General features: G+C 67.8%; 1 protein-coding gene across 3 annotated transcripts in view; it reads right to left on the bottom strand.

Moving 5' to 3' along the window:
- GSE1 (Gse1 coiled-coil protein) overlaps nt 1-22,906 on the bottom strand; it is a 301,578-nt gene that overhangs the window by 162,562 nt on the left and 116,110 nt on the right. The window contains exon 1 of one of the 3 annotated variants that reach the window (XM_062177375.1): nt 3,526-3,565. The exons of the other annotated variants lie outside the window; for them this stretch is intronic. Coding sequence (XP_062033359.1) covers nt 3,526-3,550 — 25 coding nt within the window. The 5' untranslated portion in view covers nt 3,551-3,565. Of the gene's footprint in view, nt 1-3,525; nt 3,566-22,906 lie in introns of those variants that run through there. 3 annotated transcript variants of the gene reach the window in all.

The raw sequence follows: 22,906 nt of genomic DNA, 5'->3' as shown, positions 1-22,906 counted from the left end.
CCCACCCATCGTGTACCCACCCATCACCCCACCCACCCATCACCCACCCACCCATCACCCACCCATCACCCACCCACCCATCACCCACCCACCCATCACCCACCCATCACCCACCCACCCATCACCCACCCACCCATCCATGGATCCACCCACCCACCCATCACCCACCCATCACCCACCCACCCATCCATGGATCCACCCACCCACCCATCACCCACCCATCACCCACCCACCCATCCATGGATCCACCCACCCACCCATCACCCACCCACCCATCACCCACCCACCCATCCATGGATCCACCCACCCACCCATCACCCACCCATCACCCACCCACCCATCCATGGATCCACCCACCCACCCATCACCCACCCACCCATCCATGGATCCACCCACCCACCCATCACCCACCCACCATCCATGGATCCACCCACCCACCCATCACCCACCCACCCATTTACCCACTTCCTGTTCCTTGGGAGCCGTGGTGGAGTGGACGCTCGGGCAGGACCATCTGAACTCTGGATCCCGGCCATGCCGCGGCCAGGAGCCCGCACCTCTGCTTGCCGCTTCTTGCCCTGGCGCGAGGACGCCCACACCCCTTGCTCGCCCATCCCTTGCTGGGGGTTCCCGGCCAGAGCGGGAGAACGCATCAGGAAAATCACAGAGAAACGCAAAGACAACTTGGAGGCCGAAATTCTGGGATCCAGGGACCGCTTGCCCAGGCTGCGCATCTCCCATGAAATCCTAAGGGCGGCTCGCGGCAGCCTTGGTCTCCTCAGTCTATAAACTGGAACGAATCGGCCGCTTCTCCGCATTCACGAAGCGGTCAGCGCGGGCGTGTCCGGCCTGCTCTGGGGCCGGGCGGCGGCCCCGTGCACAGCTTCTGCTGGGGCCTGCACTAGGCGGCCCAGCCCACCCCACCCCTGCCTGCACGGGGGACGCGGCTCCCTATGCTTCGTCCCATGAGCACCGTGTGCTGAGTCCTGGTCACCCCATGCTGGCGCCCCAGCCCAGCCACACTGGCCCTCCAGGCCCAGGTCCCAGGGGCACGGGGTCCCCCCTCTGCCAAGCTTCCAACAGGTGCGGTGGTGCCCGGGAGAAGCCGCCTGCTGGGCCCCCCCGTGGCCGTGCCGACCCCTCCCGCCCTGCTCAGCCAGTGCCCTGCGTGGCCTTCCCTGCTGATACCTGTGTGTGTTCTCGCTTCTGGCTGGCAGGACACAGCAGGCAGCCGCTTGACAGCCGTGACAACGTGGGAGCAGCCAGGGACGCGGGAGGCTGCCGCGCCCCTCCCCCCTGGCCCGGAAGCCCACCAAGGCAGGGCCACCGGAGCCCAGGCAAGCAGCCCGGGGTGGGGGGGCGGGTCCCCAGCCAGCGCAGCCTCTGGGCCGGTGCCCCCTCTGCGGGGCCTGCCCGCTGCAGCTGCCTGGCACGCCGGCACCCGAGGAGGCCTGACACATGTTACAGCGACGCGCCTGCAAACGCGTGCTCCATATGCATGGCTTCGTGGGGGCCCGATGCCTCCGCTGAGTGACAGCCTGCGCGGGCCGCGCTGCAAACACGGGCTCGCGGCCTTGCCGCGCCACGTGGCGGGGGTGACGGGGGGGCGGTGCGCGCCGAGCATCTGGTGACTCGGTGCGAGGAGCCCGCACGCCTGTCAGGGCTGGGTGCAGACACATTAGCGATTCCGGGCCGGCTGGAGCAGGTGTTCCCACGCAGCCTGTTTGTAATAATTACTTTTAGATCGTTTTCAAGTATCGGAGCAGCAGCCTGGAGGCTGCGGTCGGGAGGCGGCGCAGGGCCGGGGGCACTGGGGGCTGCACTGCACGGCTTGGGGAGGAAGCTCACGCGCTGCTCGGACCCTCTGGCGGGTCCACACTGCCTGCCCCCCACCCCCCCAACATACCGCTGTCCTGTGGGCCAGGCTCCAGCAAGCCAGCGCTGCGTGGAGGAGGCGGCCTCTGTCTGCCCAGTGTCCTGTTCCAAGGCTGACGACGTAGCGGCCGGCTGAGCCCCCAGAGAACAAATGAATTAAAGAACGCCACCCGTCCTCATCCGGGGCACAGGAGCTGCCGTCCTGGCTCCTCGGAGGGGCCCCAGGGCACCCGCGGGGCCCGGCAGCCCCATGGGCACCTGCTGGGTGCAGAGCCGGGCCTGCATCACCAGTGCCCCAGGCAGGGGCTCTGCCTAGACAGGTTGGGAGTGACCCCAGGGCAGCCACACACCACGGCACCCAGGGGTCAAGGCTGACTCCTGGCCGTGCCTGGGCTGTGGGCCCTGCTTCCAGGGTTGGGCAGCAGCAGGTGCCCGGGGGACAGCCCCCAGCGGAGGGCCGGACCGGCCACAGGTCAGTGTGCTTGGCTGAGGACAGTGCCCTGCGCCGGCCCACCACAGCCCGCTCTCTGCTCCCTGTCCCCAGCCCCTGCACGCTCTGGGCCAGGGCGCAGTGTCAGTGTCCAGCAGCGCTCCCAGAGCTGAGCCCGCGGCCGCCTCCTGGAACCACCCGCTGGGCAGCTGTGAGCACAGCCAGGCTGCCCCCAGACCACTGCAGGACCTTGGCCGGGGAGCCTCCGGAAGTGCCGTGGGATCTGGCACAGCAGGACCAGCCCGCAGGGCTGTGCGGGCAGCCGGGGTAGTGCCCGGGGCAGGACAGTCAAGGCCCTGGGCCACCCAGCTGGGGCCTGGCCTGTGGGACATGGGGGCCTGGCTTTGCCACTCCGGGAACCTCCGCGTGCAGGTTTGGGGACGGCTCGGCCCCCACCATGAAAGGAAGGGGCTTCTGGGGACTTCCAGCCTAACGGGGAGCAAAGCGGACTCGCTGCCCGGGGGGGCTCGCGCGGGGAGCAACCCTCCGCTCCTCCCCTCCGCAGGATCTGCCAGGTGGCACCTGGGGCAAGCTGCACCTGAACGCCCCTCACAGGGCCCTGTGGGCCAGAGCTGGGAGCCGGTGTTTACGGCTGCTGTCTAAAAGCCAGGCAAGTTCAATATTAGCTCTGGGGCTTGTGCAATCTGTTGCCAAGACAAAGCAGCCAGGCAGGTGAGCGAGCGGGTGCCCCGCCCCACCCTCTGGAGCCCAGGGCGCCAGGCTGGTTAATGGGCAGCCAGAGGGCCCTGCAGCCCCTCCCCCCAGCCGTGCCTTCCAACTGAGTGCAACTCCGGGGGCAGCATCCTAACCACCAGGCCCCTGCCCATCGACTGCACACGCACACATCCCACGTCCTGAGTGCGAACTCCCCCCACCCCACAACCCACCCCTCCAGGCAACCTCATCCCTCTCCCGTTCCCGGAATGCAGGCCCCAAAGCACCCAAGTGCACCCGGCCCCAGGGCCTTTGTACCTGCCACCCGCCCGCCTGGAACCTTCTCCCTCCACCTCTCATCTCCTGTAGCCCCGGGCGCCTCCGCCTCGCCTCCAGCAATGCCCCCAGCCTCTCCCACCCACCAGGCCTCCCAGGGAGGAACCAGCATCCCTCAAGGAGTGGCTCCACGGGGGCGCCCGCCCGGCCCTCCCCGCAGAGCCTCTTACTGTCGGTCCCGCGGGGCCCTCGCATCCTGACAGCGCTCCGGGCGGGAGTCATCTTTTATTCATGCCTGCAATGTTGGCGGATCACATCTGCGGCAAAGTCACTTAACCCATTAGACGGGGCTGCTGCTGCCACAGCCGGGGCGGGCGGGCACGCTGCCCGGGTCCGAGCACTTACGGACCACAGGGGAAGGCCCCTGCCCGTGCCCGGGAAGCCTCGTGGGGGCGCTGTGGCCCTGGACGGGAGCGGGCGGCGCTCCCAGCACAGGGCCGGCCCCAGGAATCCTTCCAAGACGTGAACCTTTGCTTCTTTTAGGCCTTGGGATGGGCCCCTGGAGGCCATTCTCAGACAAAAGGCTGAGCCCGAGGACCCGCCCCCTGCGCCCTGGGTGACGCACAGAGGTGACAGTGACACAACGGGGCCACTCGGAGCCCGGAGGAAGCCGGGGCCGGCGCCTGCGGCCCACACCAGCTCCTCGCTCCAGCTTCCTGCGGGCGTAGCCCCTGGGGGGCCATGATGGCTCGGGCACTAGCAGGATCTGGGCCAGAGTTCCTGGCTCCCCCACCCCGTCCCAGTCCTGGATGCTGAAGGCGTCTGGACACTGAGATGGCAAACAAGTCCAGGACAGAAGGCGATGTGTAAAAGTTTAGGACCGTATGCTGCGGCTGACACACCCCGGCGGGCCAGGCCACGTTCGAGAGTCCAGGAACCCCGCCCTCCCCCCTGGGCGGCTCAGGCAGCAGCCAGGGGGCTGTTTGTTGAATGACTAAGCGATGAGCTGGCCTGGAGCTGCTGCGTGGGACCTGGCCATGCAGCTGGGGGGGGGGCATCTTCTGGGGCTAGGGGGCTCCCAGAGGGAGGTGCAACCACGAAAGCAGGCCCCTGGGGGTGCCTCGGGCTCCCTCGGCCCGGCCCTCGGCCTGGGCCTGACTGCAGGAGCGGCTTGCCCCGGGGAGAACTGGGCCTCGCCGGCGCTATACCCGCCCTGCCCCTGCCGCCTGGCGTGTACCAGCCGTCCGCAGGTGGGCTGTGTGCGGGGAGCCCTCCAGCCTGCCGGTGGAAACATGGCGTCCTGCGATCCCTGATGGGCACGGGAGGTGACGTCATCACTCCCAGCTGGGAGAGGCCCAGGGGGCCACACGGTGCCGCACCACCGTAGGGTTACACAGTGGGGAACACACAGTGGTACACAGCTTACACACACACACACACACACTCACACACAGTGGCGCCCTCTTGTGGAGGCCTGCGACACTGCCACACCCGCCTGGCCCCTGGGAGGGTTGAGCCCTGCACTCAGGGCCACAGGAAGCCACCTGTCCTTGTCCCCCCCGGAGGGGCAGCTGCTGGCTGTCACGCCCACCCAGTGCACATGGGCGCAGGCACGCGCTCCCGTGGGAGCTGCTGGGAGCGGTCATGTGGGCCGCGGGTGCGTGCCCAGGGTGATGTCCCCACCCCGTGCCCTCTGGGATAAGATGAGGTGAAGAACCGAGACCTGCCTGACGGCTGCTCGCGTCCTGCGCCTGCCACCACTGCAAGCCACAGCTGGGGGCCTGGGCTGTGACATCGAGGTGGGGGCGCTATGCTCGGGGTGGGGGGGCCAGGGGAGGGACCGTCCTGCCTCTGCCAGCTCCTGGCATCGCCAGGGACCCGTGATGGCCTTGGCCCCTGCTCCTCTTCACCAGGCCTCCCGTGTGTGTCCCTGCGGCACCTCCTCGTCCTAGAGGGAGCCCGGTCATCGGCTCCTGGCCCTCTGTGCTCCAGGGTCCGCGGGGACATGCATCCTGGGGACAGGCATCCACCCGGCACACCTCCATCGCCAGCACTGGCCCGGGCCCCGGGCTCTGCACCAGGAGGCTGCACCTGCTCCCGCGCTCTGCCACCCCCAGGAAGCCGTCCCGGACTCCAGCGGGCTTAGCCACACCCTGGGGCCAAAGGCAACGCACAGGCTGGTGGCTCCCGCTTCTCAGATCCAGACCCCCACTCCCAGGGGTCCCTGCAGCCCGTCAGGGTGCCGGGAGCTCGGGGCCCGGACCCTGGGGCCGTCACGCGCGCCCAGGTGCCTCCCCAGTCTCCCAGCCTCACTGCCATCTGTGCCGGAGGACACCCACGCTCAGCGCCCCAGACGCAAACCCGCCCCTGCCAACTGGAGCTGCGCTCGGTGCCTCCGCGGCTCTCGGCGCGGCCAGGATGGGGCGCGCGCTCCCTCCTCCCGCCCCCAAACCTGCTCCTCCTGGCAACGCCAACCTCCCAGTTGCTCAAGTCAAAAACTTGGAGCCGCTCAGCTCCCACTCCGCCCGCCAGCAGATCCTGACAGCTCCGTGCCGGCTCCGGTCCCACCCTCCCTGCCGGCCGCCGCCCGGGTCAAGAAGCCATGGCGTTCTGCCTGACGGTGGCGCAGGCCTCCTCCCAGCGCGCCCCTCCCCGGTGGGTGCTCGCTCAACACACAGCAGTGGGGGTCTGGGCCCAGGAGCCTGGAGGGGACGATGGGGGGGGGGGGGCTCCTATTGGTCCTGGGTGGTGTCTGTCCCCAACATCCCACGGTCAGCAGTGACGTTTGTCTCTGTGCTGGGAGGCTGGGGCTGGCCCTCGTCACCCTGTTCCCGAGCAGCCTGGGCTGGAGCAGTCAAAGAGGTCTTCCTGGAGGAGGTGGGACTTTGTGCTAAGTGCTCTTCGGGATGAGCAAACAGGAAGGAGATGGCAAAGAGCAGAGTGCTGGAGCAGTGGCTGGGGGCAGGGGGAGGAGGGCCCAGGCTTGGGACAGCCCTGCCCTGTGACTGCATCACCTGCTGTCGGCCAGCTTCCCATCTGGGCCCCCCCATGACTCGCGGCAGCCCCTGGGCCAGCAGCGCAGCAGGGAGCCCACCAGGAACGCACGATGTCCGGCAGAATCGGCACAGCCTGGCCCTCAGGGCCGCAACCGAGGCCTCAGAGGTGGCTGGGACCCAGAGCCTGGTCCTCTTCACACCAGGGAGCGTCCCCCAGGGGTGTGGCCGCTGGAGCAGCCTGGGGTGCCCACGGGGGAGCCCGGCTGACACTCAGCTCAGCACCGTGGCTTGGAGGCCTCGGCAAAGCAGGCCCCGCGGCTGCGAGCAGACACACACTTGGCGGCCCCTCCACGCCACGCGAAACCCCAGGCTCCTCCGTCCACGCAGGAGCCAGGACACAGAGGCCACGGCGCCGGGGTCACAGGGGTTGCAAATGGCGAGAGGGTGACACAGCGCCCGTGCCGGGCCCCAGAGGGCTACCCGGGGAGCTGCTTCCGGGTGCCAGGCTCTCGGCGCACAGCCTCCTCCCCGGGCGTCTGTGCGAGGGCTCCGGGATTCCCGCCAAAGCCTTGGCCGGGAACCCGGAAGCGGCGGAGCTGCAGGAAGAGCCCGGCGCACCCTGCCCGCCCTGCCCGTCGCACCCTGCCAGCCCCGCCCATCGCCATCCCACGAGCCGCGGGCGGGCGGGAGGTGCGACCCCGCTGGAACCCCGGCTCCCGCCGGCGCAGAATTACAGATTCAACCTTGAGAGACGGGGCGGCCCCTCCCAGCCCCGGCTCCGAGAGCGGTTCATATTTAATAACGCAATTTATATTCCACTCTCAACATAAACTATTGTAAAGGCGCTCTAATGTAAAAATACATCTGGCTTGTCAATAGTTTATCTTCCGGATCTGCATCCAAGTCCCTGGGCCCCCCTGACTTACGGCTGCACCACCGTCTGATGAATAGAAAGGTGCAAATTACGGGCCCGGCTTTAATGCTCATCATAAAATTAGACGATAGTTGCAAAAGCTGCATTCTCCTGCCCACGGGCCGCGATGGCAGCCATAAATAAAGCGTATTTAATGTATCCCAGGGCTGTGCAAACCCAGGAAACAGTGTGTTACTGCGCGGCCTTCGATGGGCCCACCGCAAGCTCAATGAAGTGATAACGGATCTATCATGTGAATTTATGTTAACTGTCTCCCCGCGAAGCCGTGGCCTCAGCACTGCAAATAGCCTCCAATCCCTCCAGCGGGCCCGCCTGCCAATAAAACTGTCACGGCCAGCCTCGCGGCGCACCTCCAGGACAGGGGGACAAGCCCTGGAGTCCGGGCGGCCGCCCAGGCCGCGCCTCCCCCGCCCCCTCCCGGCTCCGCGCGGATCTGTGGATCTGCGAGGCACCTGCCAATTACGGGGTCAGTAGAGGCTGGCTGCCGCGGCCCAGGCCGCCCCCGCCCCCAGCACCCAGAAAGCCCCGGGGCCGGGCCGGCCATTGGGTCATTCATTCATTCATTCATTGCCGGGGCTGCACCAGGTGCTTCCTCCTGGTTCCAGGCCCCGTGGAGGCTTAGTGGCCATCAGCCACACGGGTCCCCGTTCCCCTCTGGGAGCCCTCACTCCTGGGCGCTGCAGCCTGGGCGCCAACGGGCAGTGACGCCGGGAGAGGCGGTGACACGGTTCTGTGCACCGGGTCTTAGGCCCAGGCCGGATACAGCAGGACACGCCAGGGGTGGGTGGCATGTGCAGCCCCGTTGAGGACACAACTGCCCCAGTCACTTGCCATGGATGTGTCCCCGCGACCATGCCTCCCACACAGGCTGTCACAGCCTCCCTGGAGTGCTCTGTGGGCTCTGTGTGACCAGGCCCATGGCAGCCCGGGGGAGCAGTGGGCTGCGTGGGTAACAGGCATCAAAGTGAACATGCGTGTTCTGGGCACCCATCAGCCATGTGAAAGGCGTGAGCAACGTTCACGCCTGGACACGGAGCAGGGCCACCACCCCTGGGAACGCTGGCCATGTCCACCACCCCTGGGAGCGATGGCCACGTCCACCACTCTGGGAATACTAGCCATGTCTGCCTCCCCTGGGACTGCTGGCCATGTCCGCCACCCTTGGGAACACTGGCCATGTCCACCACTCCCAGGAGCGCCGGCCACGTCCACCACTTCTGGGAGTGCTGGCCATGTCCGCCACCCTTGGGAACGCCGGCCACATCCACCACCCCCGGGAGCGATGGCCATGTCCACCAGGCCTGGGAGCGCCGGCCACGTCCACCAGGCCTGGGAGCGCCCGCCATGTCCGCTTCCCTCTCCAGGCAGCCCCTCCCTCCAAGGCCCAGGGATGCCCCGCCCTGCTCCTGAGTCATCGCCCACCTCCCCTCCACAAATGCCTCCTTTCCCACACCCCAGCCCCCACGGGGTGTCCCCTGGGGAGCCCGGGGTCCCCCAGCCTCTGGCTTCACCCCACGGCAGGTGCAGACACACAGGCTTCAGGGCGCGCAAGCATGAGACCAGAGCAAGCACAACAGCCGGAGCCGGGTGGGGGATCCCCCAGCACCATGGAACCTTCCAGAAGCCAGGGCATCCACGCACAGAATCCTGACCTCCTAAACAGAGCCCGAAGGCCCAGCTCTGTACCCTGCCCCGAGCCCGCTGTGCAGACATGTGGTTGGCACAGGCGGCTCGGGGCCTGGGGTGGCCCAGTGATGGCCCCGTGCTACTCCCCGGTACATGAACGGGACACGGAGCACAGAGGGAACGTGGAGCCACTGCCCCGTGGCCGGGGACAGCCACATCTACTGTGCCAGGGCTGTCACGGGTCCGTGGTCCCTGGGACAGCAGCCCCAGAAAGCAGAGGTTCCCACAGCCTCAGCGCCCGGAAGCCGGGTCTCTGTGGTCGCCGCTTTGTTAACTGACTTCTGTATCCTGAGGGGACCATGATGGGATGGTCGGTGCACACAGGGTCCGCAGCCCAGCTCACTGCCACGCCCCTGCCACGGGTTCTCCCTGCTTCTGGGCCCCCAGGTTGGGCCCCCTCCCCTCGCTCCTGGCACCTGTTGCCACTCTGCCCCAGGTCAGCAGCCAGCCCGAGTCCCTGGGGTGGGGCTGTGGGGACAGCCCCGGCTCTTCCTGTGGCGACCGGGCTGGACTCAGAGCACCGTCACCCACCGTCACCCACACCACGAACTTCTCAGCCCCTCTGCTCCAGGACGCCCAGCTCGGCCACGGTGCTTGGGCCCTGGGTCTCCCCACCCCACCAGGGACCCCCCTGCGGGTAACTTCCACAGACAGGGCGGGGTCCCGCTGTGCTGGTCAACCGGCACTGGCACCTCCGGCTTCCTGGTCTGCTTTTCAATCCATGCTGCCACGCCAAGAGCTGCCACGGGACGGGGCCACATGGCCTCCAGCTGACATCCGGCGAGGAACCCAGCTCAAGCCCACGAGCCACGGAATCCTTCCAACAGCCACGCGTGTGTGGAAGCGGCTTCCGCCCTGAGCCTTCAGATGACCAATGACTGGTCCCTGGTTACACCTAGGTGATGGCCTCCCGGGCAAGCCCCAGCCCGTCCACAAGCAGAGAGGGAGACGAGAAGAGCGTGGAGCCACACGGCACTGGGCGCCCACGGATGCCCACGCTTGGCGAGGCTGCGGCGCCACCGCCTCACCCGCACTCCCGCCCCACCCTCCACCTGTGCGGCTCAGCCGGCCCTCGCTTGCTCCAACCACGACCCTCCCTGCCCTCGCATGTGTCAGGGGGCCTGGGGCCTCTGCAGCCCCCTCCCAGGCTCTCTCGGCCCCATCCTGGCCACGGCTCCTCTCCCGAGCCTCCGGCAGCTCTGGCTTCTGTCTGGGGAAGCCTTGCCCCGTGCCCAGGCTGCCCTGGGCTGCTGTGTCCACCGCCACCAGGCAGGCAGCTTCTACCCGGCGGCGATAACCGCTCCAATCAGCTCAACGCCGGGTCCTGCAGAGTACAGGGACGCGCCCGGAGCTGGGCTTACCGATGGGTGCAGGACGCCCGCCCCGTCTGGGCCAGAGCAGCCCCCAGAGGGGGCATCGTTCAGGCCCCGAGGCCCCCAAATCACAAGCATGTGGCGAGAACAGGGAACACTTCAAGAGTGAAGATTCCCACAGGACACGAGCAGAGCCCAGGGGGAGCAGCGCCGTGCGTAAACAGTGGGTGCTCAATGAGCGCTCGCCAGTGTTCAACATGCTCACGTGCCCTCTGGCTCCCTGCCCCCCGGCCCCGGCCGGCACGGCCACGGTCTCTGAACCCGAAGCCCCGTGTCAGTCAGCAGGTGGATGGCCACCATCCCCGGTGCCTGGCCTTGGAGGAGCGCCCCCGAGAAGCACCTTGGCTCTCCCCAGGGTGAGCAAACCTGACAAAGGCCCACAAGCTCCTGGCCCCGGTGGGGGCAGCCACGTCTCCAGCTCCCTGCGTCCCCACCGCACCCCCATCGGGTCCATCCGGAGCAGCCCCTAGCAACAGCGGTGCTGAGCCCTCCCGGCCACCTCTGCTCCATGTCAATGAATAACGGCGAGTCTTGTTATTTACTGGTGGGTTGGGAGGGTATCAGGCGGAACACCGTGAAGTCGGGGTGCCGACCAAGGCACAGTGGCCGTCTCCTTGGGAGCCGTACCCCCCGGCACCACCAGCTCTGGATTCGGATTGGGACACGGGTGGCTGAGCCTTGGGGGAACCTGGGAAGCTCTGAAGCCACAGGTGCAGGCCCTGGCTCTGTCCCCGCTCACGTGGATCAAACCGGGCCCCACGCCCAGCTGCCCCTCCTGCAGAAGGTGTTCGCCTGGTCAGAGCCAGGTCTCTGCCGGGCCCCCTCCCAGGGGTGCCCGCCAACGCACACACACAGACGCACAACCACACACAACACAGAGGCACACAGCCACGCGCAACCACACACTCACAACACAGAGGCACACAGCCACGCACAACCACACACTCACAACACAGAGGCACACAGCCACGCACAACCACACACTCACAACACAGAGGCACACAGCCACGCACAACCACACACTCACAACACAGAGGCACACAGCCACGCACAACCACACACTCACAACACAGAGGCACACAGCCACGCACAACCACATGCACACACACAGACACACAACCACACACTCACAACACAGAGGCACACAGCCATGCACAACCACACACACAGAGAGACACAGCCATGCACAACCACACACACACCCTGCTCTGCCCTAGCTTTGATCTCAAAACTGCAGGGCCTGGGCGGGGAACTCCACCAACTCCCAATGCTCAAGGAGCTTAAGCTGTGGGCGTGCAGCTCGGGGTGGCCGTGACACCGCCTACGGGCGCCACCTGCACCTGCCCGGGCGGGGCTGAGCAGGTGCAGGCCGCCGGTGACCGGGAGGAGGGCGGCGCCCACAGCGCTGACCCCTGTGCGCTGCTCCGGCAGTGGGCGCTGCTTTTCATTCACTGGTCCCAGCTCACAGCGTGCGCTGCCACGGGCGGCGGCTCCCCGAGCAGCAGGGGCTGACAGCAGTGAGACCCTGGGGGGGCGCTCCCCATAGCGCCACACATGTCCCATGTGCACGCCCACACATGCACACAACACAGGTGCTACGCATATCACACGTGGGTGCACACATACTCATTTACACACACATACCTACACGCAAGCTCTCGTGTACATGATATACACCATACACATGTGCACTCACATGGTGCACACTTGCTTACCACATACCACACGTGTCCATATATGCACACACATACCACACGTGTGTGCACTGTACAATCAACACGTGTGCACACAGCCATGCACACACATACCACACACATGTCCACATCCACATGTCTGCACACTGTACAGCACACGTGTGCACACAGTCATGCACACACACACCACACACATGTCCATATCCACATGTCTGCTCACTGTACAGCACACGTGTGCACACACACACCACACACATGTCCACATCCACATGTCTGCACACTGTACAGCACACGTGTGCACACTAGGCATGCATACACACACCACACATGTCCACATCCACATGTCTGCTCACTGTACAGCACACGTGTGCACACAGGCATGCACACACACCACACACATGTCCACATCCACATGTCTGCACACTGTACAGCACACATGTGCACACAGTCATGCACACACACACCACACATGTCCACATCCACATGTCTGTACACTGTACAGCACACGTGTGCACACACACACCACACACATGTCCACATCCACATGTCTGCTCACTGTACAGCACACGTGTGCACACAGGCATGCACACACATTCTCTGAGCTGGGCCCACGAGCAGACAGGACCTGGAGTCGGGCTGTGAGGGTGCATCTGGCCCCACAGCCCAGGGGCAGGGGCTGGAATCGGCCCCGAGGCGAACCCATCCTCCACTTTACAGTGGGGGAGATGGGTCTGGGCTGGGTGCTGACGGCCCGGTGTACGGGAACCTGCACTCATGGCGCTGGCCACTGCGGCAGCCTCCGGCCGGCTCTCACGGCGTTCCCCTGGCAGATCCTCACCGTGGCCGTGGGGCAGCCCGCAGACTCCTCTTCCACAGCCGGGGACTGGACACAGCCCAGCTGACTCGGAGCCTGCAGGGCCACTCCCCCTGCCCGCCTGGGAAGGCGCCGGCCTCTCACTGCTATGGACTCCAGGAGGTCGGCGACCCCCTCATCCTCCTGCCCCGGCTCCTCCCCCTACAGACACGGGCTGGGCTGGCGCTGCCCAGGGGCACCTGGGAGTCCCCTCTGCCCTTCGATGAAGACCCTCCCTGGAGTCGGTGCCGCTGTGTGCGGTGCAGAGGGCCCACGCCACCTCCTGGCTGAACCTTGCAGATCGGGCACCAGCACGCTCCGGAATGCCAAGGTGCACCTGCCAGTGGACTCACCCAGGCAGGGCAGGGACCCAGTGCAAGCCGAGACCACGCCGAGGCCTGGGGCAGCCCCGCCCCCTCCGAGACTCTGAGTTGTTCCCGTGGAGGGGCCTGGGGCAGCCCTTTGCTTCCAGAAAACACTAGCTCCTCCCACAGGGCTTGAGGGGCGGAGCCAGGGGCGGAGCCTGGGGGTGCCTGACCCAACGGCAGCCCTCGGAGGGCAGAGGGAGGAGGGCGTCCCTCGCCAGCTCAGCCCCGTCCCCTGACGCCGGCGCGGGGGCCAGGTGTGTCCTTGGCGGAGCAGATGGCCGCTCTCACCAGGTGGCCTCCTCCACTGCCACGCGCTCCGGGAGGCCCAGGCTGACTCAGACGCCCAGGGCTTCCCGCCCGGAAGGTGACTTTGGAACCTCGTGAGCCCGGACGTGACCCTTCTGGAAGCCACGCGTCCCAGCCCCGGGAGACCTCACGCGCCAGGGGCCAGGGACGAGGGAAGGGGACGCCAACGCCAGCCCAGGCTGTGCAGCCCGGGGCCCGTGCTCTGCCCCTCCGAGTCACTGTTACAATGGCGAGGGGCACAGGGAGCTGCGCACGGAGCTTGGAGGACTGAGAGCCCTGTCGTCCCCTGCCACAGACCACTGGGGAAAAGGAGTAGGGTGAGGCGTGGCCTGGGGCCACCCTCGCCCCCTCACCCAGGGCAACAGCCACCCTGTGTCTCCCTCTGCTCTATCTCTCACCTCCCCAGGCCTTGTGGAGGGACAGGCTCCCTGGAGAGGGCACCCCATCCCCCACACTGCCTGGGGAACCTCCCAGGTGGAGCCCTCGCTCCAGATGTGGCCTCCCTGATGCTGGTTCAGGTTGCTGCTGGGGCCCCGTCCACCACCTGACCCCGCCCTGCTGGGAGGACTTGGGGGAGGCCCGCACGGCCACACGGAGCCCAGGCCCTGCCCAGTCGGAGGGAGGAGGACACCGCTGGGCCTGGGCCAAGGTCTTCCTCGGCCGGCCCCTGGCAGCAGCCAGGTATGGAAGACAGGGTGGGGAGGCCCCCCATCCCGCATCCAGCCAGAAGCGGGTGTTGGGGGCCGGGAAGAGTCAGCGCGAGGTGTTTTGTGCCCGGGCCGGGCACGTCTGCTCCGCTGTGGCGCTCAGGCCGGGGCCTGCCTGTGCCGGGCCTGTGGCCGCACACTTCCTGTCTCCTAAAACAGGCCGCGCCGCCCACGCCCGAGCTCCCGCCTGCGGGGCTGGCACAGGGAGGCCTGGAGCTCTCCCTGACACCGCAGACTTGGGCTGGGGGCAGAGCCGGGGGTGGGGCCTGCACCACCCCCACCCCGCTTGCAGCCCAGTGGTTTCCAACGTGAGCCGTGAGCCGGCAGGGGAACCTCGCCAGCCCCAAGAGGGCCCAGGGCAAAGAGGTGGAGGCCTGGGGTGAGCCTTCCGGGCAGGGCCGAGGTCTCGGGTCCAGGCTGGGTGTGACCCACAGCGGGGCTCTCCTGACGAGCCTCGTGCAGGCCTGGCCTCTGCTGCTCTCACTCCAGATCTATTCTGGGCACGCTCTGTTCCAGGCCGGCTGGGAACGGGGCCGAGGCCTGGGGCGGGCGGGCGGGCGGGCGGCCAGGAGGAAGCAGGCCCAGGGCGAGCTGGGGGCTGCTCTGGGCAGGCCCCGGGGAGCGGGGGCCGGGGCGCACGGAGGAGACAGATGGAAGGAGAGCTCACCGAGGGCGAGTCAACACGGCAAAGGGTTTTTTTCTCGGGAGCCCTGGTGAGAGGGGAGACCCGGCGGCCGTGGTGAGGGCTGGGCACAGCGCCCGGCCAAAGCCAGAGCCGCGAAGCTGGGCGCGGGCCATGGGGCGGAGCCTCGGGCCCGGTCGGAGGCTTTCAGGCAGGCCCGTGCAGTCCTGCTCCACCGCGGGCTGCCTGGCCCACTCTACCCTCGGTCTGCCTGTCTAAGAAGTGGGCGAACTCTGGGTCCCTCCCCCATGCAAGAGCCTGGCCTGGGGCTGGCCCACGCGGGCTGTGACCACCGGGCACCTGCCGTAGCCACGGCCCCGCAGCCCTGGAGGCTGAGGCTGGGACTTTTCAGGGCCTGGTGCAGATCTTAACGTCCAACCCATCCCATCCCAGACCGGGCTCAGGGCCGTGTCCCAACCCTCAGCCTGGCGACAGATCCTCACGCCTGCTCCTCTCCCACCTGCCCCCTTCCAGGGTGCCGAGCCTCTGCCACCTCACCTTTGACCCCGCTGTGTTCAGAACGCCAGAGTCTTCCCTCTGCTGGGCTAATTCCCACCTGGCTTCCTCCAGGATGACCTCAGGTACCACCTCCTCCTGGGAGCTTTCCCAGGACGCCTCCAGCCTGTCCCCATGGGGTCTCAAAGGCACTTCCTGGGGGACCGTCCACCCGGCGTTGGCCTGGGTGTCTCTGAGCCTAGAAACAGATGCCCTGGGGGGAGGGGGAGTCCAGGACTGCACCTGGCTCCCAGTGAGGCCTGGGCGCTCAAGGTGACTCGGCCGGCGACTCTGCAATGGCCACGGGGAGGGGAGGGGCGGGAGGGGGCAGATCCCCCAGCAACCCTGCCTACGCCGGGGCCCACTCACGCCTCCACTCCCAAAGTGAAGCTCCCCGCCGGGCTGTGGGGGCGGCAGGAGCAGGCCGCCAGCCCAGGACTGGGGACTCTCCCTGCACGCCCAGTAGATCAGAGCGGCCGCCGAGGCAGGCAGGTATTAAACTTTAATGAGCGCTAATGGCTCTGCCCTACTTTGCGAGCGCCCGGCCCGCATTTATGAACATTTAATTTCTCGGGCCGTGACCTCCCCCAGCCCTCTCCTGCGGCCCTGGCTGCCGCCTACCCTCCCCTGCAGCCTAAATAGTCATCCTCTGGGGGCAGACAGCCCTGGAGCCAGCGGCCACGAGGACAGCGCGGGCGCCACCTCAACCCTGCTTTTCCAAACAGACCCCAGGCCCCCCGGCGGATAGCGCTCACCCCCGCCTGCCCAGGAGTGGCCCCCCTGGGGTCCCAAGCCCTGGTGCCAGCCAGGCCCCTGCTGCCCCCTGGTGGCGAGCAGGTCCACCTACGGCAGGGGGACCCACAGCCGCTAGGCTCCGTGCTGGGTTAGGAGGAGGGGTCCAGAACCCCCAAAAGATCACAGCCAGGAACGGGCTGCCACCTCGTGGGTGTAGCTTCCCCGCCGCCACCTTTTCAGATGGCACAGTGGCCCGGAGATGGCTCTGGGAGCTCCTAGACCTGCCGCACTCGGGGACACGTGGCTCTCGGGGCCTCAGGAGCCACTTCTGGAGATGAGGTTAACAAAACACTTCCCGGCTGCCCCGGCGGCCCTCCGGCTCCGAGACGGCATGGACGGAGGCGGCACGTACCATGCGCCAGAACTGGCCCGGGCAGCGTGGTGATGGCATCAGGTGGGGTAACTGGGAAGCAGACGTCAGCTGCTCGGGGCTGGGGCCCAGAAGTGGGTGCCGCGGGCTTTCCCTCCTCCTGGCTCAGCTTGGAGCCACGCGTTCCCCTTCCAATGTCCAGAGGGAGCTGCAGCATTCAGCTGGGCTAGGAACACTGACCAGCCCGGGGCAGACCCTCTCTCTGACCTCCTCCCTCTGACTGGCCCCTGGTGCTTGTCAGAGGGAAGAGGCTGAGCCCAAAGAGGCAGGCGTAGGTGAGCAGGGTCGTCCAGTGTCCCCAGCCCAGCCAGCTGACCGCCTGGGTTCCAGCCCCTTCCACCATCTCCTGGCCTCAGTTCCTGTCTGTGGCAGGGACACAGGGTGCCCAGCGAGGCGTCCATGTGAGACGCACAACGGGAACAGAAGCCAGTAACTCAGGGCCGCACGATTCACCCGCTTAAAAGACAGCCCCGAGGCTCCCGCGTGCTCACCACGCTCAACGTGAAGACGCATTCATCCTTCCAAAACCACGCCTGCGCCCCTCCGCAGCGTCTGCTGCCCCCAGCCCAGCTCCTGAGATGCGGCAGGCATCGCCGGGGCACACGCATCCTGAGCACGCGCGGCTTAACCGGCGCCCCTCTGGGCTGGGCGCAGTGCCCGGCCGCGAGCCGCCTTCCGTCAGGCCCCTCCAGAGCAGATCCCGCGACGAGGACTGGGTGTGAGGGGGCCCTGAGAAGTGAGGGGGGCGGGAATGAGACGCGGAAGGGAACCCCCAGGGGCCACTTGCTGGGGACGCGACAGAAGGGTCCCCAGGGGGCTGGGGGTGCGACTGCCGGGGCCTCTCTCGGGGGTGGGAGCTGCTCTGGGCGATGCCGGCCTCCCACACCCAGCGGCAGCCCGAGGGGCCTAGCTGGGCCACAGCACCGGCCACAGTGACGGTCGACAAGTGTGATGTGTGGCCAGTGTCCCCGCCCCCACTCCTGTCCCCCCATCTGCAAAGCGGTTTCATAGACGTGACCGGGTTACGGTGAGCTGACCCTGGAAGAGCATGGCGGGGGGAGGGGGGGCCTTGGGCACCGACCACAGGGATGACAGACACAAGACGGAGGTGGGAGCTGGAGTGTGCGGGCCAACCAGGGAGTGCCTGGGGCCCCCGGAAGCTGGGAGAGGCCGGGGGGACTGCTGAGTGCACTTGCTGGACGCACGGCCCCGCCGAGCCCTGGATCCCCGACTCCTCGCCTGCAAGCCGAGAGACTGGGATTCTGTGATGGTCATCTGACGGCCGCCCCAGGAACCAGGACGGCGCGTCCCTTCGCCTCTCCGGGCCCCAGCCTTCTCGGCCGATGTGAGCCCGGGCTGGGGGGCTGCGGGCCCACGGCATCCCGCCCGGAGGCGGCCTCAGCCAGGCGGCTGGCGCCTTGTCCCATCAAGCCCGGGCGCCAGTGCAGCTGCCATCAATTCCCTCGGTGCCCGGCCCCACGCCTGGCTGGCCCCTGGGCTTGTCACCCTGCCAGCAGCACGCCCCTCCCGAGCGCAGACACAGAGACACTCAGGGTCCCACGACCTTTGCGCCAGCAGATGGCCTGGCTGTCAGAGGAGCGGCTGGGCAGATACGGCGCAGGCGGAGGCCGGGGCGGGCGCGGCTCGGGGGCCGCTGCCGTCAAACTCACCCGGCTTGGACAGCGCCGGCACAGTAAATCCAGGGGTAAAATACGAGCAGAAATAAAGCCAGACGCCTTCACTACCCGGAAGTGCCTCCCCCGCAGGCCTCGGGGTCACAGCGTGACCCCACCTGGCTCTCGGAGTCGGGGCTCAGAGGGGGCCTGCGGGCCTCCCCGCGGGAACAGCAGCCCCTGCCCCTGTCTCCCACCAGACGCCTCCCCGGGTCCCAGGAGCGCCCGCCGCCCAGGGCCTGGGGACGCAGCCAGGCGCGGGGCCATGCAGTGCCCTGAGCGCAGGCCCCGAGCACGCGGCCCGGCCTCCCCCTCTCTCTCTCCTTCCTCCAGCGTCCGGGCGCCTCAGCGGCTCCCCCCGTAAGACACAGCGCAGGGCCAGACGCCCCAGCCACGCCGAGTCCGCACCGGGCCGCCGCACGGGCCTCAGTCACAGGGGGCGGCACCAGCAGCTCCTGGGGCCCTGAGGGCTGCTTCCCCCCCATTCAGGGCAGAGATGCTGGGGGGTGAGGGAGACAAGCAGAGCTGCCCTGGGGAGCTATGGGGTTCCGGGACCCCCACTACCTACATGCAAAGCAGCCCCCAGAGCTCAGGGCCGCCCCTGCGACCTAGCGCCTCCGAGGCAGCCAGGAAGCCTCCCAGGACACCAGGCGAGGCCATGACCGGTTTTGGTTGTCTCCACGGTGTAGGGGCCACAACACGCCCGGGACCTTTCCCAGGGGACCACCCCCCGTAGTTCAGCCATCTTCCCCGACCCAGCACCCATGGGGAGTGACAGCAGGTGCAGGCCCCCGCAGCAGGGCTCCAGGAGACACAGAGCCACCTGGGTGAGGGGTGAGGGGGAGGCTGGGCTCAGACCCTGCCTTGGGGCACCCCGCAGGCCGTGATGAACAGACGAGGGGGATTCTGGGAAGCCAGTGTGCAAGGGGTTCAGCAGGTCCTGGGGACTGTACCCAGGTGTGGGGAGCACCCACCTCAGGCCCAGTTCTCCTGTGCACCCCAGCAGGGCTGCCGGGAGGGGCCGTGGTGCCCAGGGACAGCCCAGGCGTGAGTCACGCTCCAATGGCCAAGGCCTCGGCGGTGCACACGGATGCTGGGAGCCTGGGGGGCCCTGGATCCTGGGGGAAGGAGCCGTGCTACAGCCCCGCCCCGCCAGGCCTCCTGCCCAGGCCAGGAGGCAGAGCTGCGCCAAGAGACTCCAGGAACCTTGCTCTGGGCCCTCCTCCCCACCCCATTCCGGGTGGAATCTGTCCATGAGAGCCCCGGGAGAACATTCTAGAAGCAGGGCCCTGGAGGGCGGTGTGAGGTGGAAGAGCTGTGTCCGGCACCCGGGGTGCAGGGTGAGCCCTTCCTGGCCGCTGGACCCCCAGGGCGTAGAGTGCTCGGACACCACCTCGCAGGTCAGGAAACTGAGGCACCGAGAGAGGAAGCAGCCGACATGGCCGGGGCGAGAACCGTGCTGGAGGCCCTGGGGACAAGGAGGACGGCACTGACTCCGGCCCCACCTGCGCAGCGCGGGGAGCCCCCGCCCCAAGCCCGGCACCGTGCAGCTCGTCATCACGGGGCTCCAGGCGTCAAGGCCTTGTACTGTGTTCTCTCAATTCACACACAGGGAAACTGAGGCACAGGGGGCCAGGGCCTCGCCTGTCTGCACGGTGAGCTGGACGGCGGGGCTGGAAGCTGACGCAGGTGGGACCCGGCTGTTCCCGCTGCAGAGCCGGCTGCTGATCTGGGGGCAAGAGGGCTGCATGGGGGGCGCTGGGGGTCTGGCTCAGCTCTGCCGGGCCACACGGCGGGGCCCGCACAGAGCAAGGCCGAGCAGGGAGGGGTGGTCAACCCTAACCTATCACACACAGAGGCCCTGAGCACTCTACTACGCCCAGCCAGGATCCACAGGGACCCCCTACAAGCGGGGTTTCTCCCCCACGGGACCAAGCCAGCCCCCAAAGCATCCCGCAGCCCGCTCCACCCCTCACCCAAGTTCAGGGCCGCAGCAGGCCCCATGTGAGCCAGAGCCATCCTGGCCCGGGTCACCAGCGGTCACTCGTAATGGCCCCGCTGCCCGGCGGCCTTGTCTCCCTCCACGGCGAGTGATCTATGACCCCATTACCGCTGAGGCCGCCGCGCCACTCCAGGATGGATTGCCGGCTGCCTCGCCAGCGCGGGAGGCGCAAACACGTGCAGGTGAAAAATGAACTTCATCAGACTCCCCGGCCCCCATTACCATCCGTCAGCAGCCTGGCGACCCCGGGGGACGGCCCCTCCTCCGGCGTGGGCTCACAGCCTGGCCTGTGCCGCGCTCCCCAGGGACCCCGGAAGGAGCCCTCTGCCGGGCCTGGCCCTGACGCTGCGCGGCCATGCGTGTGCCCAGGCGTCTGCCCGCGCTGGACAGCGCCTCCAACTGTGGGTATCGCGCCTGCCCAGGCAACAGTCTGTCCCATGCTGCTGGTCCAGGGTGGGGCGGAGGGTGGCGAGAGCGGGCCTGCCTCCGCCCGGCGGGCAACACAGGCCCGGGGAGGGGAGTGGATCTGCAGCGTCCAGGCGTGGGGGTCCCCGGGCTGCAGGCCCATGGCGGGCGTCCCCAGCTTTCCAGGCCTCTCTCCCTGCTCAATAGAGAGGAAGAGGCCTGGCCGCCTCCCCGCCGCCCGAGTCCCTGGGCCCTGCGGCTGGACGGAGCGTCCCCAGCTCTGCCTCACCCCCGTCCACTGACATGGACGACTCACAGCAGGTTCAGGGCCCGGCGAGCAAGATCCTGTCCCCGGGGCTGGCGGGGACCCTCACAGGCAGGGCAGATAAGACACCACAGGCAGCCTGGGCCGCGTGTGGCCGGCAGATAACCACATCTCCCGGGGCGGCCACCGGCTGGGCCCCGGCTGCGAGATGGACGCGCTATGCGCCGGCCAGCCAACCGTGAGCAAGCAGACGGACGGGATGCCGGGCTGGCTGCGCGCCCGTGCCACTTGTGTTCACTCCCGGCTTTGGACCAGCCTCCCTCAGGCCTCGGGAGCAGGCCCTGGCGAAGCCAGGCGGCCGTGCCCACAGCCTGGCCCAGCCCAGCGAGGTGCCCCAGGCCGGGGTCAGGCAGAGGGACACCGACACGGACAGGAGCCCCATCCAGCTCACTCGAGACGACTCCTCTCTGACCAGACAGGCGCGCCTCCAGCTAACCCAACAGCCTGCTGAGTGAGCAGGAGCGGGCACGGGGAGGCCCCCAGGCCCAGTGGGCGTTCTGGGCGCCAGACTCACAGAGGTGGCCACCGCCCCCAAAGCTGCCAGACCCGGCTTCGGCTTCCTCATCTGGAAAGTGGGCTACCCGGATCTGCCTCCCGGGGCATCGTGTGAGCCGGCAGACTGCACTGGCGCACGGCCAGACCCGAAAGCGGGTGTTCACAGACGGCCTGCCGTCCACCGCCGCACCTTGGCCACCGTACCGAGGCCCGGGGAAGGAACCCAGGAGCCGCGGCTACATTATTTGGCGCCACCGTGGAAGAGCCCCCAAAATCTGGTCTGAGCGCGGGAGGCCAAAGAGCACAGCCCTCCGTGGCCCCCTGCCCATGCGCTGTCCACCACACCACAGACAGGAAGCCGGTGAGGGAGGGGATGGGGGCTGCCAGCAGGTGCGGGGTGTCCTCCCGAGCGGACAGACGCCTGGAGACGCAGCTGCCTGCTCCTGCGGTTCATTGCCAGCTCCTGTCTCACCTCCATTGCGGGGACGTTCCCAGGCAACCGGGGAGCTCCTCCCCCACCCGGCAGGAGCAGGAGGAAGCAGGGGGAGGTGTCTGCCTGCCCCGTGAGGCTGGACGGCGCCACAGAGAGCAGCAGCCCCACCCGCAGCATGGATCCGCTGGGGCTGACGGGGTCGGGGGCCACGCCAAACACAGCTCGCTCCCCTGCTGAGGTCAGGACACGGAGCTCGGAGCCCCGAGCCCCAACCCGAGTGTTGACCATGGCGGAGGCCGTGGCCGAGGGTTCAGTCCCCGGAGTGCGGTGGCCAGGAGGGGGTTCCGCCACCTCCCCCACTTCTCCCTCACTTGAACAAAGGGAAGAGTGGGGGCTTCAGCGTTCACACCACACCACGTTCACACCACACCACGCCAGTGAGACCCTGGCCCCCAGCTGTGCGTCTAACCCTGGGGGCGAAGGGGCCCCGTGTACCCAGCAGGACCCCTCCCCTGTGTGACCTCCGGCTGCCACTCAGGCCCATGGTGACACCGCAGAGGGAACTTCCTGCCCGGTCCCTGGTCCTGCACCTGCCTTGGCCTCCGATTTGGCGAACAAGCCCCCTTTCCGCCATGCACAGCAGTGCCGGGGCCCCAGGGGACACCCAGCACAGCCGGGTTCACGGCCGGGCCCCAGATGCTGCACAGGATCTGTTCTTAGGGGCCCTGGCCACAGCAGCAGGGGGGCCACGGCGACCCATCCCGCACCTCCTGGGCAGTCTAGGGGTCAGCCAGCCGAGGGAACACGTGCCAGGATGGGACTCCGGGCCCCTGATCCTGCTCGGAGCACCAGCCGGCAGGGAGGGCCCTGGAGGGCCAGGGCAGCAGGACGTCCGCCCCAGACCTTGGGCCGCTTGGAACCAGAAGGCTGGGAGGCCTGAGCAGGCTCCCCACGGGGATGGGGCGGGAAGCAGCGTTTCTCTGTCCGTGGGCCCATAGAGCCTATTCACATCTTGGGAG

The sequence above is a fragment of the Lepus europaeus genome, chromosome 19 (genome assembly GCF_033115175.1).
Source record: "Lepus europaeus isolate LE1 chromosome 19, mLepTim1.pri, whole genome shotgun sequence".
Lineage (NCBI taxonomy): Eukaryota > Metazoa > Chordata > Mammalia > Lagomorpha > Leporidae > Lepus > Lepus europaeus.
The sequence above is the reverse complement of the archived record's forward strand: the minus strand, read 5'-3'. Positions and strand labels throughout refer to the sequence as shown.